Genomic DNA, 20,879 nt, shown 5'->3' with positions numbered 1-20,879 from the left:
CTTGAGTTCAGCGTCATCATTTCTTCACTCAAGACAGGATAGCACAGTATGTGTGTGTGTGTGCGCGTACGCGTGTGTGTGTGTATTACTTGAATAAAGCCCTCATTGATAGAGCGGTGACAGGGAGCCAACACCAAAATGCCAGAGTATATTAGCGTTAGCAACAGCTTTGTGGCTTTGCCAGGCCCAGAAGGATTTATCACACTTTTCATCAGGCAGTATATCTGGGCAGCCATGCTGAGGGTGCAAGGACCCCAGGTTTAATGTCTGAGAGAGGTAATGAACTGGCATGGAGCACGCCCCACTGGTGCCCAAATAAACACATACACACACCCAAGCCGCATGCACAAACAGGAGACACACACACATGCCTGCATGCACATACACACACACGTAAGCATTATACAAATACAGACACAGAGATGCACTAGACATTCACACACACACACAGACACACACAAGAGAGGCGAAGAGAGGTAACGAGCTGGCCTGAAGCACGCCCAACAAGTACTACACAGGGTACACACACACTCTCACACACAACTAGTCATGCATGTGCACAAAACACACACACACACACACACACACACACACACACACACACACACACACACACACACACACACACACACACACACACACACACACACACACACACACATACACGCAAATACACTGTACCTTGACAAGGCTCCATTGTCCAGAGTGTGTGAAACACATATTAATTGGAGAGAATTGGGTTTAAGTGCCCCACTCTATATTTTCACATAAAAGATTGTAAGCTCAGGTTGGCATGATTGCAGTGTGTGTGTGTGTGTGTGTGTGTGTGGTGTGTGTGTGTGTGTGTGTGTGTGTGTGTGTGTGTGTGTGTGTGTGTGTGTGTGTGTGTGTGTGTGTGTGTGTGTGTGTGTGTGTGTGTGTGTGTGTGTGTGTGTGTGTGTGTGTGTGTGTGTGTGTGTGTGTGTGTGTGTGTGTGTGCTGCTGTCATGTTCCTGTCCTTGACATTGTTCCAATTCTTCAGTGTTGCATCTTTCCTTCCTTTCTACCTGGTAATCTGATCCAAACTACTATAGGATGTCTTATTACACTGCACTGCTGTTTCCAGTTTGGTCTTATCAGTGACCATGCACCTAGTCAACAAACTTCAGCTAATTATTTTGGTAATTTAATACTGCAGTGGGTTAAATCAGGGTCACACAGAGTGTTTCTGGGTAGTCTTTGAAACAAAAGTATACACCTCACACACATGGTTATGGACTTAAAGAAAGAAGACACCTGTACCATGTCAGGTATAGAGTTGAAATATATAACATTTTGAGTTTGCATCCCAATGTTACACTTTATATACATCACAGATGACTGAAATATAACAAAACCGTTTCATATAGAAACACCGGATTTTCTACTTTAAAAAAATAAATATTTATGAATAATGAAATTATAAACAATATTAATAACATTCCACCCATAAGGCCACAAGAGGCGATTTGGTCATAAACTGCAGGATAGGGCTACAAAAAACATACAATATTAAGTTGTAAAATACTGAACTACCACTTTAAGGAAGGTAGGAAGAGAATATATTAATAATAATATAAATTCTCAACAATCAAGGCAACAGTAAAACAAGGGTGAGAAACAGGAAACATGATGATTTATGTTGGTCACGGTTGTTTTGCTTTCAAACCTTTCACATGTGATTCACTATGAATACATTGTTTTATAAAGACAGATCTAACCTGAGAAATTAATCTCGAACGATTATGCCAGATGAGTATGTAGAACTGAAAATAAACAAGTGCTGTTTCAATCCTCATGGAATTAGCCATGAAATCTATACTTTTACTGGGTTTAAGTGTGTACTGTGTACTCACCTTCCTATTACTATGTAGTTGCTTTGTATTCACTGTTACACAGTAGCTCTTCCAGATGGTTGCATCCTCACAGAGCCAGTGGATATTGATTTGCTCGTCTCTGTTACTCTTCATGTAAGTGAGTCGGTGAATGAGGTGCATACTTATCAAGCACTTATCACACCTAGTGGAAATCAATGTCCAATCCACAGCCCTTGGAGAACTGATTCAATTTGTTGTTTGTCTGTATCACTTTGGGGCAGATTCCTGGACAAAGATGAGGAAATTATCATTTCAATTGAAAATGCTTTTTAGTCTAAGAAGTCTAAGAAGCGGTATATCTGTTCTATGTGTGCTATTTCTATGCTTCCCGGTTTTTAAGTTTCATTTTTGCGTCTTTTACTTAAGGTTTTGTACACCAGTTTTAAACAGGTGAAAATACAATATTTTTGGTAATGGAAATATATATTTCACAGCGGTTTAGATGGTACAAGGATTCTCTACACTATACCCACTTGAGAATTTTAGCAACCAGGAAATTGCGGAGGATTTCTGCATAGTACACCTTTAAAACCTTTGACCAATAAACACTTCGCTTTTTAATCTCCAAGACTTTATACAGTTCACTCCTGGGTCAACCAATTGTGCTATTTTGTAATTTTTTTTGCGTTTTGTGTAACTTATTTGTTTTACTTATTGTGTACATAATGTTGCTGTTACCGTCTCTTATGACCGAAAATAACTTCTGGACATCAGAAAAGCGATTACTCACCGTGGACTGGAAGAAACTTTTTCCTTTAACAAGTCCGACAAGAAGGATATCCTGCTTTCACTGGAACAGGCCCAGATCCACGCCTTTTGCGTGAAGAAACGACGGCGGAAAAGGGGACGCGAGCGAGTAAACTCCCAATGCCTTCCATTCTTCTTCGTGCAGTCATTGGAAAATAAAATTGATGACCTACTATTAAGATTATCCTACCAATGGGACATTAAAAACTAGCATCTTATGTTTCACCGAGATGTGGTTGAATGAAGATACGGACAATATAGAGCTAGCGGGATTTTCCATGCACCGGCAGAACAGAGATGCTACCTCTGGTAGGACGAGGGGTGGGGGTGTGTGTCTTTATGTCAATAACAGCTGGTGCGCGATGTCTAATATTAAAGAAGTCTCGAGGTATTGCTCGCCTGAGGTAGAGTACCTTATGATAAGCTGCAGACCACATTATCTACCAAGAGAGTTCTAATCTGTATTATTCGTAGCCGTCTATTTACCACCACAAAACAAGCTGGCACTAAGACCGTTCTCAACCAACTCTATAAGGCCATAAGCAAAGAAGAAAATGCTCACCCAAAAGCGGCGCTCCTAGTGGCCCGGGGACTTTAATGCAGGAAAACTTAAATCAGTTTTACCAAATTTTTACCAGCATGTCACATGTGCAACCAGGGGAAAAAAAGTCCTAGACCACCTTTACTCCATACACAGAGATGCATACAAAGCTCTCCCCCGCCCTCCATTTGGCAAATCTGACCATAATTATATCCTCCTGATTCCTGCTTACAAGCGAAAACTAAAGCAGGAAGTACCAGTGACTTGCTCAGTACGGAAGTGGTCAGATGACGTGGATGCTATACTACAGGACTGTTTTGCTAGCACAGACTGGAATATGTTCCGGGATTCATCCAATGGAATTGAGGAATACACCACCTCAGTCATAGGCTTCATCAATAAGTGCATCGATGACGTCGTTCCCACAGTGACTGTACGTACATATCCCAACCAGAAGACACGGATTACAGGCAACATCCGCATCGAGCTAAAGGCTAGAGCTGCCGCTTCCAAGGAGCGGTGGACTAATCCGGACGCTTATAAGAAATCCCGCTATGCCCTCAGACGAACCATCAAACAAGCAAAGCGTCAATACAGGATTAAGATTGAATCCTACTACAGGGCTTGAAAACTATTACGGACTACAAAGGGAAACACAGACGGGAGCCGCCCAGTGACGCGAGCCTACCAGGCGAGCTAAATGCCTTTTATGCTCGCTTCGAGGCAAGCAACACTGAAGCATGCACGAGAGCACCAGCTGTTCTGGATGACTGTGTGATAACGCTCTCGGTAGCCGATGTGAACAAAACCTTTAAACAGGTCAACATTAACAAAGCCGCTGGGCCAGACGGATTACCAGGATGTGTAATCAAAGCATGCATGCTTCACTGACATTTTCATCCTCTCCCTGACCGAGTCTGAAACACCTACATGTTTCAAGCAGACCACCATAGTCGAAGTGAAGGTAACCTGCCTAAATGATTACCGCTCCGTGGCACTCACGTCAGTAGCCATGAAGTGCTTTGAAAGGCTGGTCATGGCTCACATAAACAGCATCCTCCCGGACACCCTAGACCCACTCCAATTCGCATACCGCCCCAACAGATCCACAGATGACGCAATCTCAGTCGCCCTCCATACTGCCCTTTCTCACCTGGACAAAAGGAACACCTATGTGAGAATGCTGTTCATTGACTACAGCTCAGCGTTCAACACCATAGTACGCACGAAGCTCATCACTAAGCTAAGGACTCTGGGACAAAACACCTCCCTCTGCAACTGGATCCTGGACTTCCTGACGGGCCGCACCCAGATGATAAGAGTAGGCAACAACGCGTCTGCCACGCTGATCCTTAGGGATAGGCGTCTCGTTAGCGGGACACCAGTCGACAACATCCGGTGAAATTGGAGGGCGTGCAATTCAAATAAATAATCGTAATATTAAACATTCATGAACATACAAGTACCTTATATAATTTAAAAGCGTAAATTCTTGTTAATCTAACTGCGTTGTCCGATTTACAATAGGCTTTACAGCGAAAGCATACCATGCGATTGTTTGAGGACAGCGCCCCACATCAACATATTTTTCAACCAGCACAGGCTTCATAAAATCACAAATAGCGATTAAATAAATCACTTACTTTTGAAAGTCTTCCTCTGTTTGCAATCCCATGGGTCCCAGCTACAACATGAATGGTCGTTTTGTTAGATAAAATCCTTCTTTATATTCAAAAAAGTATGTTTAATTGGCGCCATCGATTTCAGTAATCCACTCGTTCAACATGCAGACAAAGGAGTCCAAAAAGCTACCGCAAAATTTTGTTCAAACAAGTCAAACTACGTTTCTATTTAATCCTCAGGTATCCTAAAATGTAAATAAACTATAGTATTTCATACGGAAAGAAGTACGTTCAACAGAAAAGTAAAATTAGTAAACATGCGTCCTCTTCATCGCTCGCCAACAGACTGATTTTGAACTGGGAGTCTTTGTACAAAAACTCTAAATTCTTGCTAGTTTTTGAAGAAACAAGCCTGAAACATTGAACAAAGACTGTTGACTTCTAGTGGAAGCCATAGGAATTGCAATCTGGGAGCTGGAATTACATAGAATCCATAGCTTTCCATTATAAGAGCCTGGGAGCTCAAAAATAAAATCTCTGGTTGGTTTTTCTTTGGAAGTTCGCCTGCCATATCAACGGTGTTATAGTCTCATATATTATGTTAACCTGTTTGCCCTAGGGGGCAGTATTTTCACGGCCGGATAAAAAAACGTACCCGATTTAATCTGGTTACTACTCCTGCCCAGAAACTAGAATATGCATATAATTAGTAGATTTGGATAGAAAACACTCTAAAGTTTCTAAAACTGTTTGAATGGTGTCTGTGAGTATAACAGAACTCATATCGCAGGCCAAAACCTGAGAAGATTCCATACAGGAAGTGCCCTGTCTGACAATTTGTTCTCCTTCTAGGGCATCTCTATCAAAAATACAGCATCTCTGCTGTAACGTGACATTTTCTAAGGCTTCCATTGGCTCTCAGAAGGCGCCAGAAAGTGGAATGACGTCTCTGCAGTCTCTGGACGAAAAACAGCAGGAGTTTTTGTGAGTGGTCAGGCAGGGAACAATGACACTGGAGTGCGCGTGCACGAGACGACTATTATCGCAATTTTACGAGAAAAATAGCATAAAAATTGATTTTAAACAGCGTTTGACATGCTTCGAAGTTCGGTAATGGAATATTTTGACATTTTTTGTCACGAAATGCGCCAGCGCGTCACCCTTCGGATAGTGACCTCAACGCACGAACAAAACGGAGCTATTTCAATATAACTATGGATTATTTCGAACCAAAACAACATTTGTTCTTGAAGTAGAAGTCCTGGGAGTGCATTCTGACGAAGAACAGGAAAGGTAATCCAATTTTTCTTATAGTAATTCTGAGTTTAGTGAGCACCAAACTTAGTGGGTGTCAAATTAGCTAGCCTGTTATGGCCGAGCTATCTACTCAGAATATTGCAAAATGTGCTTTCGCCGAAAAGCTATTTTAAAATCTGACACCGCGATTGCATAAAGGAGTTCTGTATCTATAATTCTTAAAATAATTGTTATATTTTTTTGTAAACGTTTATCGTGAGTAATTTAGTAAATTCACCGGAAGTTTGCGGTGGGTATGCTAGTTCTGAACATCACATGCTAATATAAAAAGCAGTTTTTTTATATAAATATGAACTTCATTGAACAAAACATGCATGTATTGTATGACATAATGTCCTAGGAGTGTCATCTGATGAAGATCATCAAAGGTTAGTGCTGCATTTAGCTGTGGTTTTGGTTTTTGTGACATATATGCTTGCTTTGAAAATGGCTGTGTGATTATTTTTGGCAGGGTACTCTCCTGACATAATCTAATGTTTTGCTTTCGCTGTAAAGTCTTTTTGAAATCGGACAATGTGGTTAGATTAATCTCTTACATCTAGACGTTCCGCTAGCGGAACACCTGCTCCAATATCCAATGATAGGCGTGGCGCGAAATACAAACTCCTCGAAAATCCGAAAACTTCCATTTTTCAAACATATGACTATTTTACACCATTTTAAAGACAAGACTCTCCTTTATCTAACCACACTGTCCAATTTCAAAAAGGCTTTACAAATCGGGTACGTTTTTTATCCGGCCGTGAAAATACTGCCCCCTATCCATAACAAGTTAACGAGAGTCTTGTCTTTAAAATGGCGTAAAATAGTCATATGTTTGAGAAATTGAAGTTATAGCATTTTTAAGGTATTTGTATTTCGCGCCACGCTCTACCATTGGCTATTGGTGAGGCGTTCCGCTAGCGGAACGTCTGTTTCTAGAAACTTCAAAGTGTTTTCTATCCAATGCTACCAAATTATATGCATATCCTGGCATCTGGGCCTGAGTAACAGGCAGTTTACTTTGGGAATGTCAGTCAAGCAGAAATTCAGGAAAATAGACCCAAGCTCCAAGAAGATTTTATTAAGACTGGGGCCCCTCAGGGGTGTGTACTTAGTCCCTCCTGTATTCCCTGTTCACCCACGACTGCGTGGCCAAACATGACTCCAACACCATCATTACGTTTTCTGATGACACAACAGTGTCGTGATCACCAACAACGATGAGACAACCTATAGGGAGGAGGTCAGAGAACTGGCAGTGTGGTGCCAGGACAACAACCTCTCCCTCAATGTGAGCAAGACAAAGTAGCTGATCGTGGACTACAGGAAAAGGCGAGCGGAACAGGCCCCATTAACATCGACGGGGCTGTAGTGGAGAGGGTCGAGAGTTTCATGTTCCTTGGTGTCCACATCACCAACAAACTATCATGGTCCAAACATAACAAGACAGTCGTGAAGAGGGCACGACAAAACCTTTTCCCCCTCAGGAGACTGAAAAGATTTGGCATGGGTCCCCAGATCCTCAAAAGGTTCTACAGCTGCACCATCGAGAGCATCCTGACCGGTTGCATCACTGCCTGGTATGGCAACTGCTCGGCATCTGACCATACGGCGCTACAGAAGGTAGTGCGAACAGCCCAGTATATCACTGGGGCCAAGCTTCCTGCCATCCAGGACCTATGTAATAGGCGGTGTCAGAGGAAAGCCCATATAATTGTCAGAGACTCCAGTCATACAAGTTATAGACTGTTTTCTCTGCTACCGCACGGCAAGCGGTACCGGAGCGCCAAGTCAAGGACCAAAAGGCTCGTCAACAGCTTCTACCCCCAAGACATTAGACTGCTGAACAATTCATAAGAATCGCCACCGGACAATTTACATTGACCCCTTCCCCCTTTTGTACACTGCTGCTACTCTCTGTTTGTTTGTTACCTATGCATAGTCACTTCGTCCCCACCTACATGTACAGATTACCTCAACTAGCCTGTACCCCCGCACACTGACTCGGGACCGGTGCCCCTGTATATAGCCTCGTTATTGTTATTCTTATTGTGTTACTTTTTATTTTATCCTACTTGGTAAATATTTTCTTCTTCTTGAACTGCACTGTTGGTTAAGGGCTTGTAAGTAAGCATTTCACGGTAAAGTCTACACTTGTTGTGTTCAGCACATGTGGCAAATAAAGTTTGATTTGATTTGATTTTTTGTTTAGGGCATACAACAGTTTTAAAACGTTTTGCAACAGTTAACGAAAATTAGTCCAGGTAATTCCTCCCTGTTCAGTTTTTTGCCTAATGAACACAACCCTCATGTGTTTGCTTTCCCTGTTGTAAATGTGTGCACTAAACCAGAGCCTACAGAGATCTGGAGAAAGACAAAAGGAACATATTTGGGACTGGCCACTTGCACTGCACTCCAACCCAGTTTGCGGTTCTCCAATGTGGTGCTTCGGGTAAAGTTTCCCCTAGGAACAGATCTTGGATCCCCCAATTAACCTTAACCATTAGTGGGGAAAATGCTAAACTGTATCCAGCAGCAGTAAAGTTTGAGTAGCAGGACAGACCCAGACCAGCTGTGGTCATCTTGGTTTTAGTGTGGCTGATCTCTTATTGGTGTTGCAGTGGACATGGAGGAATATGGCTCTCAATATGTAATTGTATATAGTTTAATTAAAGCCAGGAACAACGGCTGTGCATTGGGAGTCCAGTCATTCCACTCAATGGTTTTTGTTAGTTTCTGAGGCGCTTCCGGGATTTCAGGCCGGGTTGTTGTTTTTCATTTGCAAAATGTAGGTCACAGCTTTAGAGGAAACACACGCATTCACACACACACGCACGCACACAAATCCTTACTGTGGTATAGCTGTACACTAGCTATTCTTTCCTGTTGAAGTTTCCCTGAGTCCCTGACCTTAGCCAATGAATATGTAACAGGTGTGTTAATATGGGCTGCAGTTGTGTAGAGGAATTTATACGTGTTCAAAGTATGTTATAATGTCTGTTGCAATAGTGTATGTTGTGTGTATAGTTGTGTGTTGCAGAGATACAAAGGGGCAAGGGGGATACCTAGTCAGTTGTACAACTGAATGCATTCAACCGAAATGTGTCTTCCGCATTTAAAGGCGTGTATGTATGTGTGTACACGTTGTACTATACTTGTGAGTATCAAAAGTCCTCACAAGAATACTAAACCAACAAAAAATTCAGAGAAGTGAGATCACTTTTCCGGTCCTCACTTGTAATAAGGCAATTATTAGTCTTAGGTGTTAGGTTTAGGCTTAGTTTTAAGAGGGTTTCTGTTTGTGCTGGTGCCAAACGCTGGGCCTATTGCAACTTTCTGTTCTGTCTGTATATAGCAAGTCAGTCTGGAGAATATGGGAAAACATTTGGCGGGTATTCGCCTGAGGGATCATGAAATCAAATCAAATGAAATCAAATTTTATTGGTTGCATACACATATTTATGTAGCTTGTTTCGTATAGTATCCACAGATTGTGAGCTAAAGATGAAAACCTTTCCTACGAGCATTATTATATTATTTATTGACTAACTATGGCTTTCCAAATCGCCCAACACTGTTATTTGTAAAGTTAATTTTAATTGCATGTTGTGATTTTTTTAATCATTCCTGAACCTGTGACCAGAAGCAAGCTACAAAGGGGCAATACCAGAATAAATTATCTATTGATTCTGTCTCTTCGTAGCAAAATCTACAGAGCTGAGATTGCTGTATGCCCATATATATAGCATTACGTTGGTGGCAAGAATTTTATATAATCATTTAAATTGAAAAATTCTAAGTGTTGAATCAAATGTAGTTTTTTGTACCAGTTCATAAACCATGTGTCATGGAATTTGTACATCAAAAATCTCTTCCCATTTATTTTGCAACATGTATGGCGCAGCTGTCAACATTTTTGTCCTCAAATGAAACTGGTATATTTTTCTATTTATGCAGTTCCTTTCAGCCAATTTGTATCTTTAATATATGGCAGGCAAACAAGTTCCCTACTGTACCTTCTTCCTTTTCCACTTCCCTCCTCAATTTTTGTGGTAGTGCTTTAATCAGTTGATTGTAAGTTTGGATTGAGCAGATATTCCCATATATTTTCGATAGCTGCATATGTGACATAACTCCTCCGTTTCTATTCATAATATCATTAATAAATATAATACCATTTTTAAACATTTTTTCCATAAAGAGTGTTTTTTTTATTAATCAGTATATTTCAGTTTAACCATAATATTTGTTGTAATATTTGTTCCATTTTTTTCTGGAGGATAAAACTGAAATTGAAACCAGATTTGTATGGCTTGTTTAAGAAAGGGCAATACAGTCGTAAATGAGAAGTTGTGATCTGTATAAAGGCAAAAAGGCAATTTTTGAATAAAGGATGAGCCTTTCTTAATAATCTACTGGAGAACCATTTTGGTTTTAAGTATAATTTATGTATGAGTGAAGCTTTTAGTGAGAGGTTTAAAGCTTTAATATTTAATCATTTTTGCCCCTCCATATTCATTATATAAATAGGCACATTTAATTTTGTCTGGCTTAGCATTCCAAATAAAATTAAATATTTTTTGTTCATATGATTTAAAAAAACGAGTCATCAGGAGTAGGCAGTGCCATTAGTAAGTAAGTAAAATGTGAAACGACCAAAGAGTTAATCAATGTGATTTTTCCATAAATAGACAAGTATGTGTGTAGTGTGTTAGTTTCAGTTATGTAGAGGTGTTGTTTGAGGCGTGTCAAGAAGGTGTGGCTGGTTTCTCCTATATTAGGGTTAGGGTTAGTGGTTAGGGAAAATATGATTTTAAATGTGAATCAATTGCTGCTCCTCACAAACATTGTAAGATATACGTGTGTGTGTGTGTGTGTGTGTGTGTGTGTGTGTGTGTGTGTGTGTGTGTGTGTGTGTGTGTGTGTGTGTGTGTGTGTGTGTGTGTGTGTGCGCCTGAGAGACATGAGCATATACCAGTAGTGTATGAGTAAATAAGGGTGTGTGTGTGTGTATGGTATATAATGGTGTGTGTGTCATGGTGTGTGTGTGTGTCTATATGGCATATAATGGTGTGTGTTTGTCTATGGTATATAATGGTGTGTGTGTCTATATGGTATATAATGGTGTGTTTGTGTGTCTATGGTATATAATGGTGTGTGTGTGTGTGTGTGTCTATATGGTATATTTACATTTACATTTACATTTAAGTCATTTAGCAGACGCTCTTATCCAGAGCGACTTACAAAATGGTGCATTCACCTTATGATATCCAGTGGAACAACCACTTTACAATAGTGCATCTAAATATTTTAAGGGGGGGGGGTTAGAAGGATTACTTTATCCTATCCTAGGTATTCCTTAAAGAGGTGGGGTTTCAGGTGTCTCCGGAAGGTGGTGATTGACTCCACTGTCCTGGCGTCGTGAGGGAGCTTGTTCCACCATTGGGGTGCCAGAGCAGCGAACAGTTTTGACTGGGCTGAGCGGGAACTGTGCTTCCTCAGAGGTAGGGGGGCCAGCAGGCCAGAGGTGGATGAACGCAGTGCCCTTGTTTGGGTGTAGGGCCTGATCAGAGCCTGAAGGTATGGAGGTGCCGTTCCCTTCACAGCTCCGTAGGCAATCACCATGGTCTTGTAGCGGATGCGAGCTTCAACTGGAAGCCAGTGGAGAGAGCGGAGGAGTGGGGTGACGTGAGAGAACTTGGGAAGGTTGAACACCAGACGGGCTGCGGCGTTCTGGATGAGTTGTAGGGGTTTAATGGCACAGGCAGGGAGCCCAGCCAACAGCGAGTTGCAGTAATCTAGACGGGAGATGACAAGTGCCTGGATTAGGACCTGCGCCGCTTCCTGTGTGAGGCAGGGTCGTACTCTGCGAATGTTGTAGAGCATGAACCTACAGGATCGGGTCACCGCCTTGATGTTAGTGGAGAACGACAGGGTGTTGTCCAGGATCACGCCAAGGTTCTTAGCACTCTGGGAGGAGGACACAAGTGAGTTGTCAACCGTGATGGCGAGATCATGGAACGGGCAGTCCTTCCCCGGGAGGAAGAGCAGCTCCGTCTTGCCGAGGTTCAGCTTGAGGTGGTGATCCGTCATCCACACTGATATGTCTGACAGACATGCAGAGATGCGATTCGCCGCCTGGTTATCAGAAGGGGGAAAGGAGAAGATTAATTGTGTGTCGTCTGCATAGCAATGATAGGAGAGACCATATGAGGATATGACAGAGCCAAGTGACTTGGTGTATAGCGAGAATAGGAGAGGGCCTAGAACAGAGCCCTGGGGGACACCAGTGGTGAGAGCGCATGGTGCGGAGACAGATTCTCGCCACGCCACCTGGTAGGAGCGACCTGTCAGGTAGGACGCAATCCAAGCGTGGGCCGCGCCGGAGATGCCCAACTCGGAGAGGGTGGAGAGGAGGATCTGATGGTTCACAGTATCAAAGGCAGCAGATAGGTCTAGAAGGATGAGAGCAGAGGAGAGAGAGTTAGCTTTAGCAGTGCGGAGAGCCTCCGTGACACAGAGAAGAGCAGTCTCAGTTGAATGCCCAGTCTTGAAACCTGACTGATTAGGATCAAGAAGGTCATTCTGAGAGAGATAGCAGGAGAGCTGGCCAAGGACGGCACGTTCAACGAGTTTTGGAGAGAAAAGAAAGAAGGGATACTGTATATAATGGTGTGTGTGTGTGTGTCTATATGGTATGTAATGGTGTGTGTCTATATGGTATATAATGGTGTGTGTCTATATGGTATGTAATGGTGTGTGTGTGATTTTCTCTCCAGCATGGGGATGAGCCATGATGACGACCATGCTACCTGTACAGGCCACTCCCACATCATGTCTGGTGAATGGGTGAAGGGCCGTAACCCCAGCGACCTATCATGGTCCCCCTGCAGCCGTGACGACCTGGAGAAGTTCCTCAGGTGAGACACACACACACAAACACACACACACACACTCTAGGTTACTAAGTGGAGCATAGCAATATTATGAGAGTGGAAAATGTGCCTCAGTTCACTGGCCTAAAGGGTCCAGTTTTCCACTTTCAGATTGGACACATACACTCACACACACACACACACACACACACACACACACACACACACACACACACACACACACACACACACACACACACACACACACACACACACACACACACACACACACACACACACACACACACACACACGCGCATGCACACACTCACTGATACACACTCACACTCACTCACACACCCACCCACACACAGTCTCACTCATACATACACACAATCATTATACAATGTATCCCTCCGCCCAACTCACACACTTCCTTGAATAAATGACCTCTAGTTTCCTTCCAGCCATTATTTAATTGACTTTGACAAGGTCTTTGTAACCAGTCACTCACAGCGATGGAACTTACTGTGTTCCAGCCCTTACCGCTGTCAGGCAGTTTAATCAAGTTGAATGGCGTCTCCTACTCAATGCATTCATCACAACTCTACGAGATGGCATCGGCTTTTATCTATGGGCTGCTGTTGCCTAGAAGCTATTACCATAGCGATGGCCTGATTTATATTGCAAACAATGGATCTGATTGACTGTGACTGGAGCATGGACTAGAAATTGAGTTTATTGGCTGTCTGGTGCTCTGAAATCAGTCCCTTGACATTGGACCATTATTATATGTAACAGAAGTGTTAATGTTCACACTGTTAGTGCTGGGGTGGAACAAAAGCCTGTACATACTGCTGCCCTCCAGGACCAGAGTTGCCCAACCCCCTTTTTAGCAGACCTGTGTGGTGAAAGGTGAATGTTGAGGTTCGGTCAAAATAAGCTTTACCCATGCACACATTGCAGGCATCAATATAACATTTAAGGATTTCTCTTTTCCTATACCACAATGTTATGCTTCTACACCTGCATTGCTTGCTGTTTGGGGTTTTAGGCTGGGTTTCTGTACAGCACTTTGAGATATCAGCTGATGTAAGAAGGGCTATATAAATACATTTGATTTGATTTGATTTATCAAAACCACATATTCCCGAGTCAAGGCACAGACAGTCTCCTTGCTGTATCCATAGTGTATGTTCCTCTAGAGTTGTGTCTCAAATGGCAACATATTCCCTATATAGTGCACTAGGTTTGACAAGGACCCATAAGGTCAAGTTTTTTGGTCTATGTTTTCTGGATTATGTATGGTAGTGTGGACGTGTTTAACTATTCTTGTGGGGACTAGAAGTCCCCAGAAGTCCCCACAAGAATAGTAAACAAACAGAAATTTGACCAACTGGGGACATTTTGTTAGTCCCAACGAAGTAAAATGCTATTTCTAGGGGGTTTAGGGTTAAGGTTAGAATTAGTGTTAGGGTTAGAATTACATTAAGGGTTAGGGTTAGGAGCTAGGGTTAGATTTAGATTTAGGGTTAGGAGCTAGGGTTAGATTTAGGAGCTAAGGGTTAGATTTAGGGTTAGGGTTAGGAGCTAGGGTTAGATTTAGGGTCAGGGTTAGGAGCTAGGTTTAGATTTAGGGTTAGGGTTAGGAGCTAAGGTTAGGTTTAGGGTTAGGGTTAGGAGCTAGGGTTAGATTTAGGGTTAGGGTTAGGAGCTAAGGTTAGGTTTAGGGTTAAGGTTAGGGTTAGGGTTAAGGTAAGAGTAAGGGTTAGGGTTAGGTTTAGGGTTGGGTTTAGGGAAAATAGGATTTTGAATGGGACTGAATTGTGTGTCCCCACAAGGTTAGTTGTGTGTGTTTGTGTGTGTGTGTGTGCACGTGTGCGTGTCCATGTTTGTGTGTGTGTGTGTGTGTGTGTAGTCTACTGGATACCTTCTCTGCTGTGTGTTCTCTATGGATCTCTAAGATAAAGGCTCTCTGGTGAATCCCAGGGCTTTGTGCTCTACAGAGACAGATACTGGTCAGTCACACACAGAGGACCATCATACAATACTACATTACAATGGTAACCAGGGTTGGGCTCATCATTTAGTCAGTGTGTAACTTGATAAACCATCCAACTACAGTCTATCCCTGCTAGGACATACTGTCAACTATGTGTGTGTGTGTGTGTGTGTGTGTGTGTGTGTGTGTGTGTGTGTGTGTGTGTGTGTGTGTGTGTGTGTGTGTGTGTGTGTGTGTGTGTGTGTGTGTGTGTGTGTGTGTGTGTGTGTGTGCATGCGCTGGTGTGTGTGACAGGTCCAAAGCCAGCAGCTGTCTGCTCCACACAGACCCCAGAAGCCGCTACCAGGTTCGCCTGCCACCCAAGCTGCCAGGCATGCACTACAGTGCAGACGAACAGTGTCAGATCCTCTTTGGAACCAACGCCACCTTCTGCAATGATATGGAGGTACACACACATGTGTGTATGCACACACACACGCACACACACACACGGATCTATTGACAGCTGTGTAGTAGTCGTGTGTTTCGACATAGTGTAGTGTCGACTCTATCAAATCAAATCAGATTGTATTGGTGGTGTACACAGATCAGGGCCATGATGTAATGAAGGTGTGCTGATGGGGTCATGATGAGCAGAGATGATGGGTTGTGAAAGATATTGTCAGTCCACTGTGATGTAATACTGTTTCTCCTCTGGGCTATTTTCCTCTTTCCTGCTGTCTGCCTAATTGATTTACCAACTCACACACTCCTCTTTGATCTCTCCTCCTCCTTCTCATTCCCTCTCTATCCCGGGGCATCCTCCCGGATGCCGGGGCATCCTCCCGGGGCATCCTCCCGGTGCATCCTCCCGGGGCATCCTCCCGGGGCATCCTCCCGGTGCCTGCTTTTAAAGTTTGCTAGGGAAATCTGGCCAAAATATCTGTCCAGAGTGACAGGTGCTGACAGTCCAGTTTGGTTTCACACACCAGGTTGATCATCACACGCTGCTGTGTTTCCTCTACATTAAATACATCACATTTCAGGTTTAAGTGGAACCCCCCCCCCCAACAAAATGATATGCCAAGCTGCCAAACACCAATACTGCAAGGTATTTCAGTTTAGATTGGAACTCAGTCTGGTTTCCCAAATGTTTGCTGTCCCTCTCCCAGTCCACCATTCAAAACAAGGCAGACTATTACTGCAGAGCTTCTGACCACTGTTTCCACTCAATACCGGCCCAGCCAGAGCCTGGTAGGAGGGTTTAATGGCAGCTTTCACACCCTGCCAAGACGTATGTCCCGTCGTCTAGACTTCCTGATCCTACAGAGACCCAGAGGAGACATGCACGCATGTACACATACACGCACGCAGGCACACACACACACACACACACACACACACACACACACACACACACACACACACACACACACACACACACACACACACACACACACACACACACACACACACACACACACACACACACACACACACAATACATGGGTGTCAGAACATAGACAGATGGTTCTACAGCAGGGGTCAAAGCAGAGAGGAGATGGAAGTACGTCTGATCATAATGGTTTAACGGTTGCTGTGCCACCTTGGGAGCTTCACCGCCAGATTGGAAAATGTTCTCGAACATTGAGAGAGGAAGAGGTAGTGTGTGTGTGTGTGTGTGTGTGTGTGTGTGTGTGTGTGTGTGTGTGTGTGTGTGTGTGTGTGTGTGTGTGTGTGTGTGTGTGTGTGTGTGTGTGTGTGTGTGTGTGTGTGTGTGTGTGTGTGTGTGTGTGGCATAGCTACAGTGAAATAGCCGCTACTGTACTTTCTCTAGCTTTCATCAAACAGCGTGATGAACAGTACCTTGAGTGTACCTGCTAAAAATAATCTCAGTCTTAGAAACTTAATATGCACTTGAATGCAAAGGTTTGAATAAAACATCAATACCTCGACATGTATGACCTAGAGGAAATACTTCAGTATTATACATATACTCAGGAAGCTGTGAGTGTAGTACATCTCTAAATCAGCCTGTTGTTCCTGCTACAGTTCTATGGTAGAGGATAAATAAACACTCTTAAAAAAAAGGCACTATCTAGAACCTTCAAAGGGTTCTACGGCTGTCCCCATTAGGAGAACCCTTTCAGGAACCCTTTTTGGTTGCATGTAGAATCATTTTGGTTCTAGATAGAACCCCTTTGGGCTGCACTTAGAACCTTTTCTACAGAAGGTTCTACATGGAACCCAAAAAGGTTCTACCGTGAACCAAAAATGGTTCTCCTATGGGTACAGCCAAGGAACCCTTTTTTCTAAGAGTACAGACAGACAGACAGACAGACAGACAGACAGACAGACAGACAGACAGACAGACAGACAGACAGACAGACAGACAGACAGACAGACAGACAGACAGACAGACAGACAGACAGACAGACAGACAGACAGACAGACAGACAGACAGACAGACAGACAGACAGACAGACAGATAGATAGATAGATAGATAGATAGATAGATAGATAGATAGATAGATAGATAGATAGATAGATAGATAGATAGATAGATAGATAGATAGATAGATAGATAGATATTTCAGACAGACCTCATCACACACACAGACACACTGGTCGTGGGACTATGTTTGATGGCAGTGCACATCAACTCACTGTTACAAGGAGGACGCTCAGGACTGGAAAAATAACTGCAGGCATACTTGAACTGAAGTCATTTAGCTGCATGACATACTTCAGTATACTCTTTCTGCTTTCTCTGTCTTTGTTTTCTCTCTGTAAGGATGCCAGAGATTCCAGGGACACAGGGTTTACTCTCATGGTCTGAATCTGTCTGCTGTTGGACTGTGTCTACTGCTGTCATAAACATACTGTATGCCCTGTGTCAGATACTGAACAGATGCATTCCAACAGACAGTTTTCTTATACAGCCTGTTATTTGAACGACATCCGATAATCATATTTGCAAGGATGGGTTTTAGTGACACAAGCTTCATTGCGGTGTGTTTTTCAGCAGTTATTGTGTGTGTTTGTGGTTTGTGTGTGTGTGTGTTTGTATGTGTGTGTTTCAGCACCTGATGTGCGCGGGCCTGTGGTGTTTGGTGGAAGGAGACAAGTCCTGTAAGACCAAGCTGGACCCTCCTCTGGACGGCACAGAGTGTGGAGCTGACAAGGGTGTGTGTGTGTGTGTGTGTGTGTGTGTGTGTGTGTGTGTTCACCTCTTTGTCAGCAGGGAAGGCCCAGCCAAAGTCAATACGGTCTTTTGACACTGGCATTTACTTTTCTTAGCATTATATGGCAATTGGTCCATTGGTCAATTGCCTGTGCCAATAGCATTAACTTTTGTTCCTCTCTCTCTCTCTCTCTCTCTCTCTCTCTCTCTCTCTCTCTCTCTCTCTCTCTCTCTCTCTCTCTCTCTCTCTCTCTCGCTCTCTCTCTCTCTCTCACTGTCTCTTGTGTGTCTGTCTGTGTGTGTGTGTGTGTGTGTGTGTGTGTGTGTGTGTGTGTCTGTGTGTGTGTGTGTGTGTGCGTGTCTGTGTGTGTGTGTGTCTGTGTGTCTGTGTCTGTGTCTGTGTGTGTGTGTGTGTCTGTTTGTGTTTGTGTGTGTGTGTGTCTGTGTGTGTGTCTGTGTCTATGTCTGTGTGTGTGTGTCTGTGTCTGTGTGTCTGTGTCTGTGTCTGTGTCTGTGTGTGTGTGTGTGTGTGTGTGTGTGTGTGTGTGTGTGTGTGTGTGTGTGTGTGTGTGTGTGTGTGTGTGTGTCAGTGGTGCCGGGCAGGGGAGTGTGTAAGTAAAAGCCCTATCCCACAGCATGTGGATGGGGACTGGAGCATCTGGAGTCAGTGGAGCCAGTGCAGTAGAACCTGTGGCACCGGAGCCCAGTTCAGACAGAGGAAATGTGACAACCCGCCGTAAGTCATCTGGTTTGTGTGTGTGTGTGTGTGTGTGCGTGCGTGCGTGTGTACCACATGTGTCTCAGTGTGTTTTCATACTGGTTGTGTCTCTAGGCCAGGTCCCGGTGGTAGTAACTGTCAGAAGGCCAGTGTGGAACATAAAGTGTGTGAAGGTCCTCCCTGCCCTAAAGGAACACCCAGCTTCAGAGAGCTGCAGTGTCTCTCCCATGACCGCCAGGCCGGCAAGAAGAAGAACAGCATATGGACCGCAGTCAATAACGATGGTGAGAGGAAGAAATATTCTGGAGATGCAGAGTGCCCGCAAAAAAAACCACACACACACACACACACACACACACACACACACACACACACACACACACACACACACACACACACACACACACACACACACACACACACACACACACACACACACACACACACACACACACACGTACATATACACACGTATGCATCACACACACACACTTTGTTTTACTATCCTTGTGGGGACCAAATATTTCATTCCCATTCATTTCCCTAACCCCTAATGTTAAACCTAACCTTAACCCTTAACCCTAACCTTAATCCTAATTCTAACCCTAATCCTAATTCTAATTGTAACCCTAAATCTAACCCCTATGCGTAAAATAGCATTTTTCCTTGTGGGGACTAGTGAAATGTCCCCACTTGGACTTCTGGTCTCCACAAGGATAGTAAAACCCCAAAACACACACTGTAGATGACTTGTCAGGTGCACGATTATTGAATTGGGTTGATGTTGATGTAGTTATCATATTGTACCAAAATGGGTTACTGACTTCTGTATATCTTTGTCATTGCTTTGGCAAACGTGTTTGCTTTGCATTGCCACGACAACAATCATCTGGCTAACAGAAACAGACTGCCACTGAGGCTGGCCTCATTGACTTCTAGCGGTTCAGTATTCTTTGGCAAATCATTTATTTTCCTTGTCATTAGCTCATGCTTCCCAAATGACACCCTTGTTCCCTTTATATCTCTTTGGTCCCTGGTCAAAAGTAATGCCCTACAAAAGGCTATACAGTAGGGTGCTATTTGGGAAGCATCCGCATCTGACTTCCCAGCAGCTTTGATTTAGTGTTAGCTAGATTGATGTCTGTCCAAGTTTTTCCCAGTCATCTAATTTCCTCACGGACCACTCTTGCCAAATCTGTCTGATCAAGGTCATGAGCATGCAGTGTTTTAAAATGGTTTGCAACGGAAAAGGGGGAAAATGAATGTTTCTCATTGGTCCAGGTAGTCCCTCCCTGTTTAGGTCAGTTTTTATTCAGTTTGGCACCTAATGAACACAACCCTGCTGAGAACCATACTGTACAAGAAGAGGTTATAACCACATGACACAAACTGCTGTTCAGGACCCTTGTCGATATCACTCTGTGTGAGGCCTTTGATCAGTGTGTTGTTAAGATGTATTGTCAGTGGTGTAAGATTTTTACAGCTGTTTGACAAAATGTCTTCATGTATTTATGAACTGAGGGTTCTGTTAATCCAGCAGGTGTTTATTTGAGAGCTGTAAAATGGCCTTCTTCCCTCTTTCCTCCCCCTCCTTCCTTTCCTCCCTTCTTCCCTTTCTCCTTCCTTAATATCCCATCCCAGTAGGATCAGTTCAGTTCAGTTTATTTGTACACTTCCTAATCTGAACTGAGATCAGCAACGTTAGCAGTTCAGTCAGTTCAACATTTACAGATGCGCTATCTTAATTTGACCCTGCTTCTCACAGCAGGGAAGAAAAAAAATCCTGCAGCAAAGTGGATTATAATTATTGGAATGTTTTTCATTAGGGCACATCAAGTCTGACATTCTGAGGCGGAAGTTACAAACTTTAGAAGCCTTTTAACATTTTGAAAACACTACAATTTGCATTGCAAATTGGAAAATTCTCTGCGACAACAGATAGATCAAATTAAGATACGTGGGTAAAATTACCAGGGAAGTCAATCCAGAAGAAAAAGACATTTACATTTACATTTAA

The 20,879-nt window shown here is 43.3% G+C and overlaps 1 protein-coding gene across 1 annotated transcript in view; it reads left to right on the top strand.

Annotated features, from left to right (window-relative positions):
• The window catches only part of LOC106591416 (A disintegrin and metalloproteinase with thrombospondin motifs 17), a 200,131-nt gene that overhangs the window by 106,937 nt on the left and 72,315 nt on the right, over nucleotides 1-20,879 (top strand). The window contains exons 9-13 of the mRNA XM_045689469.1: nucleotides 12,884-13,024; nucleotides 15,276-15,426; nucleotides 18,044-18,145; nucleotides 18,735-18,880; nucleotides 18,977-19,146. Of these exons, the coding sequence (XP_045545425.1) occupies nucleotides 12,884-13,024; nucleotides 15,276-15,426; nucleotides 18,044-18,145; nucleotides 18,735-18,880; nucleotides 18,977-19,146 (710 nt within the window). The remainder of the gene's footprint in view (nucleotides 1-12,883; nucleotides 13,025-15,275; nucleotides 15,427-18,043; nucleotides 18,146-18,734; nucleotides 18,881-18,976; nucleotides 19,147-20,879) is intronic.

This window comes from Salmo salar, chromosome ssa11, assembly GCF_905237065.1.
Source record: "Salmo salar chromosome ssa11, Ssal_v3.1, whole genome shotgun sequence".
Taxonomy (NCBI): Eukaryota; Metazoa; Chordata; class Actinopteri; order Salmoniformes; family Salmonidae; genus Salmo; species Salmo salar.
Note: the sequence above shows the minus strand (reverse complement) of the source record. Positions and strands in the feature narration are given on the sequence as shown.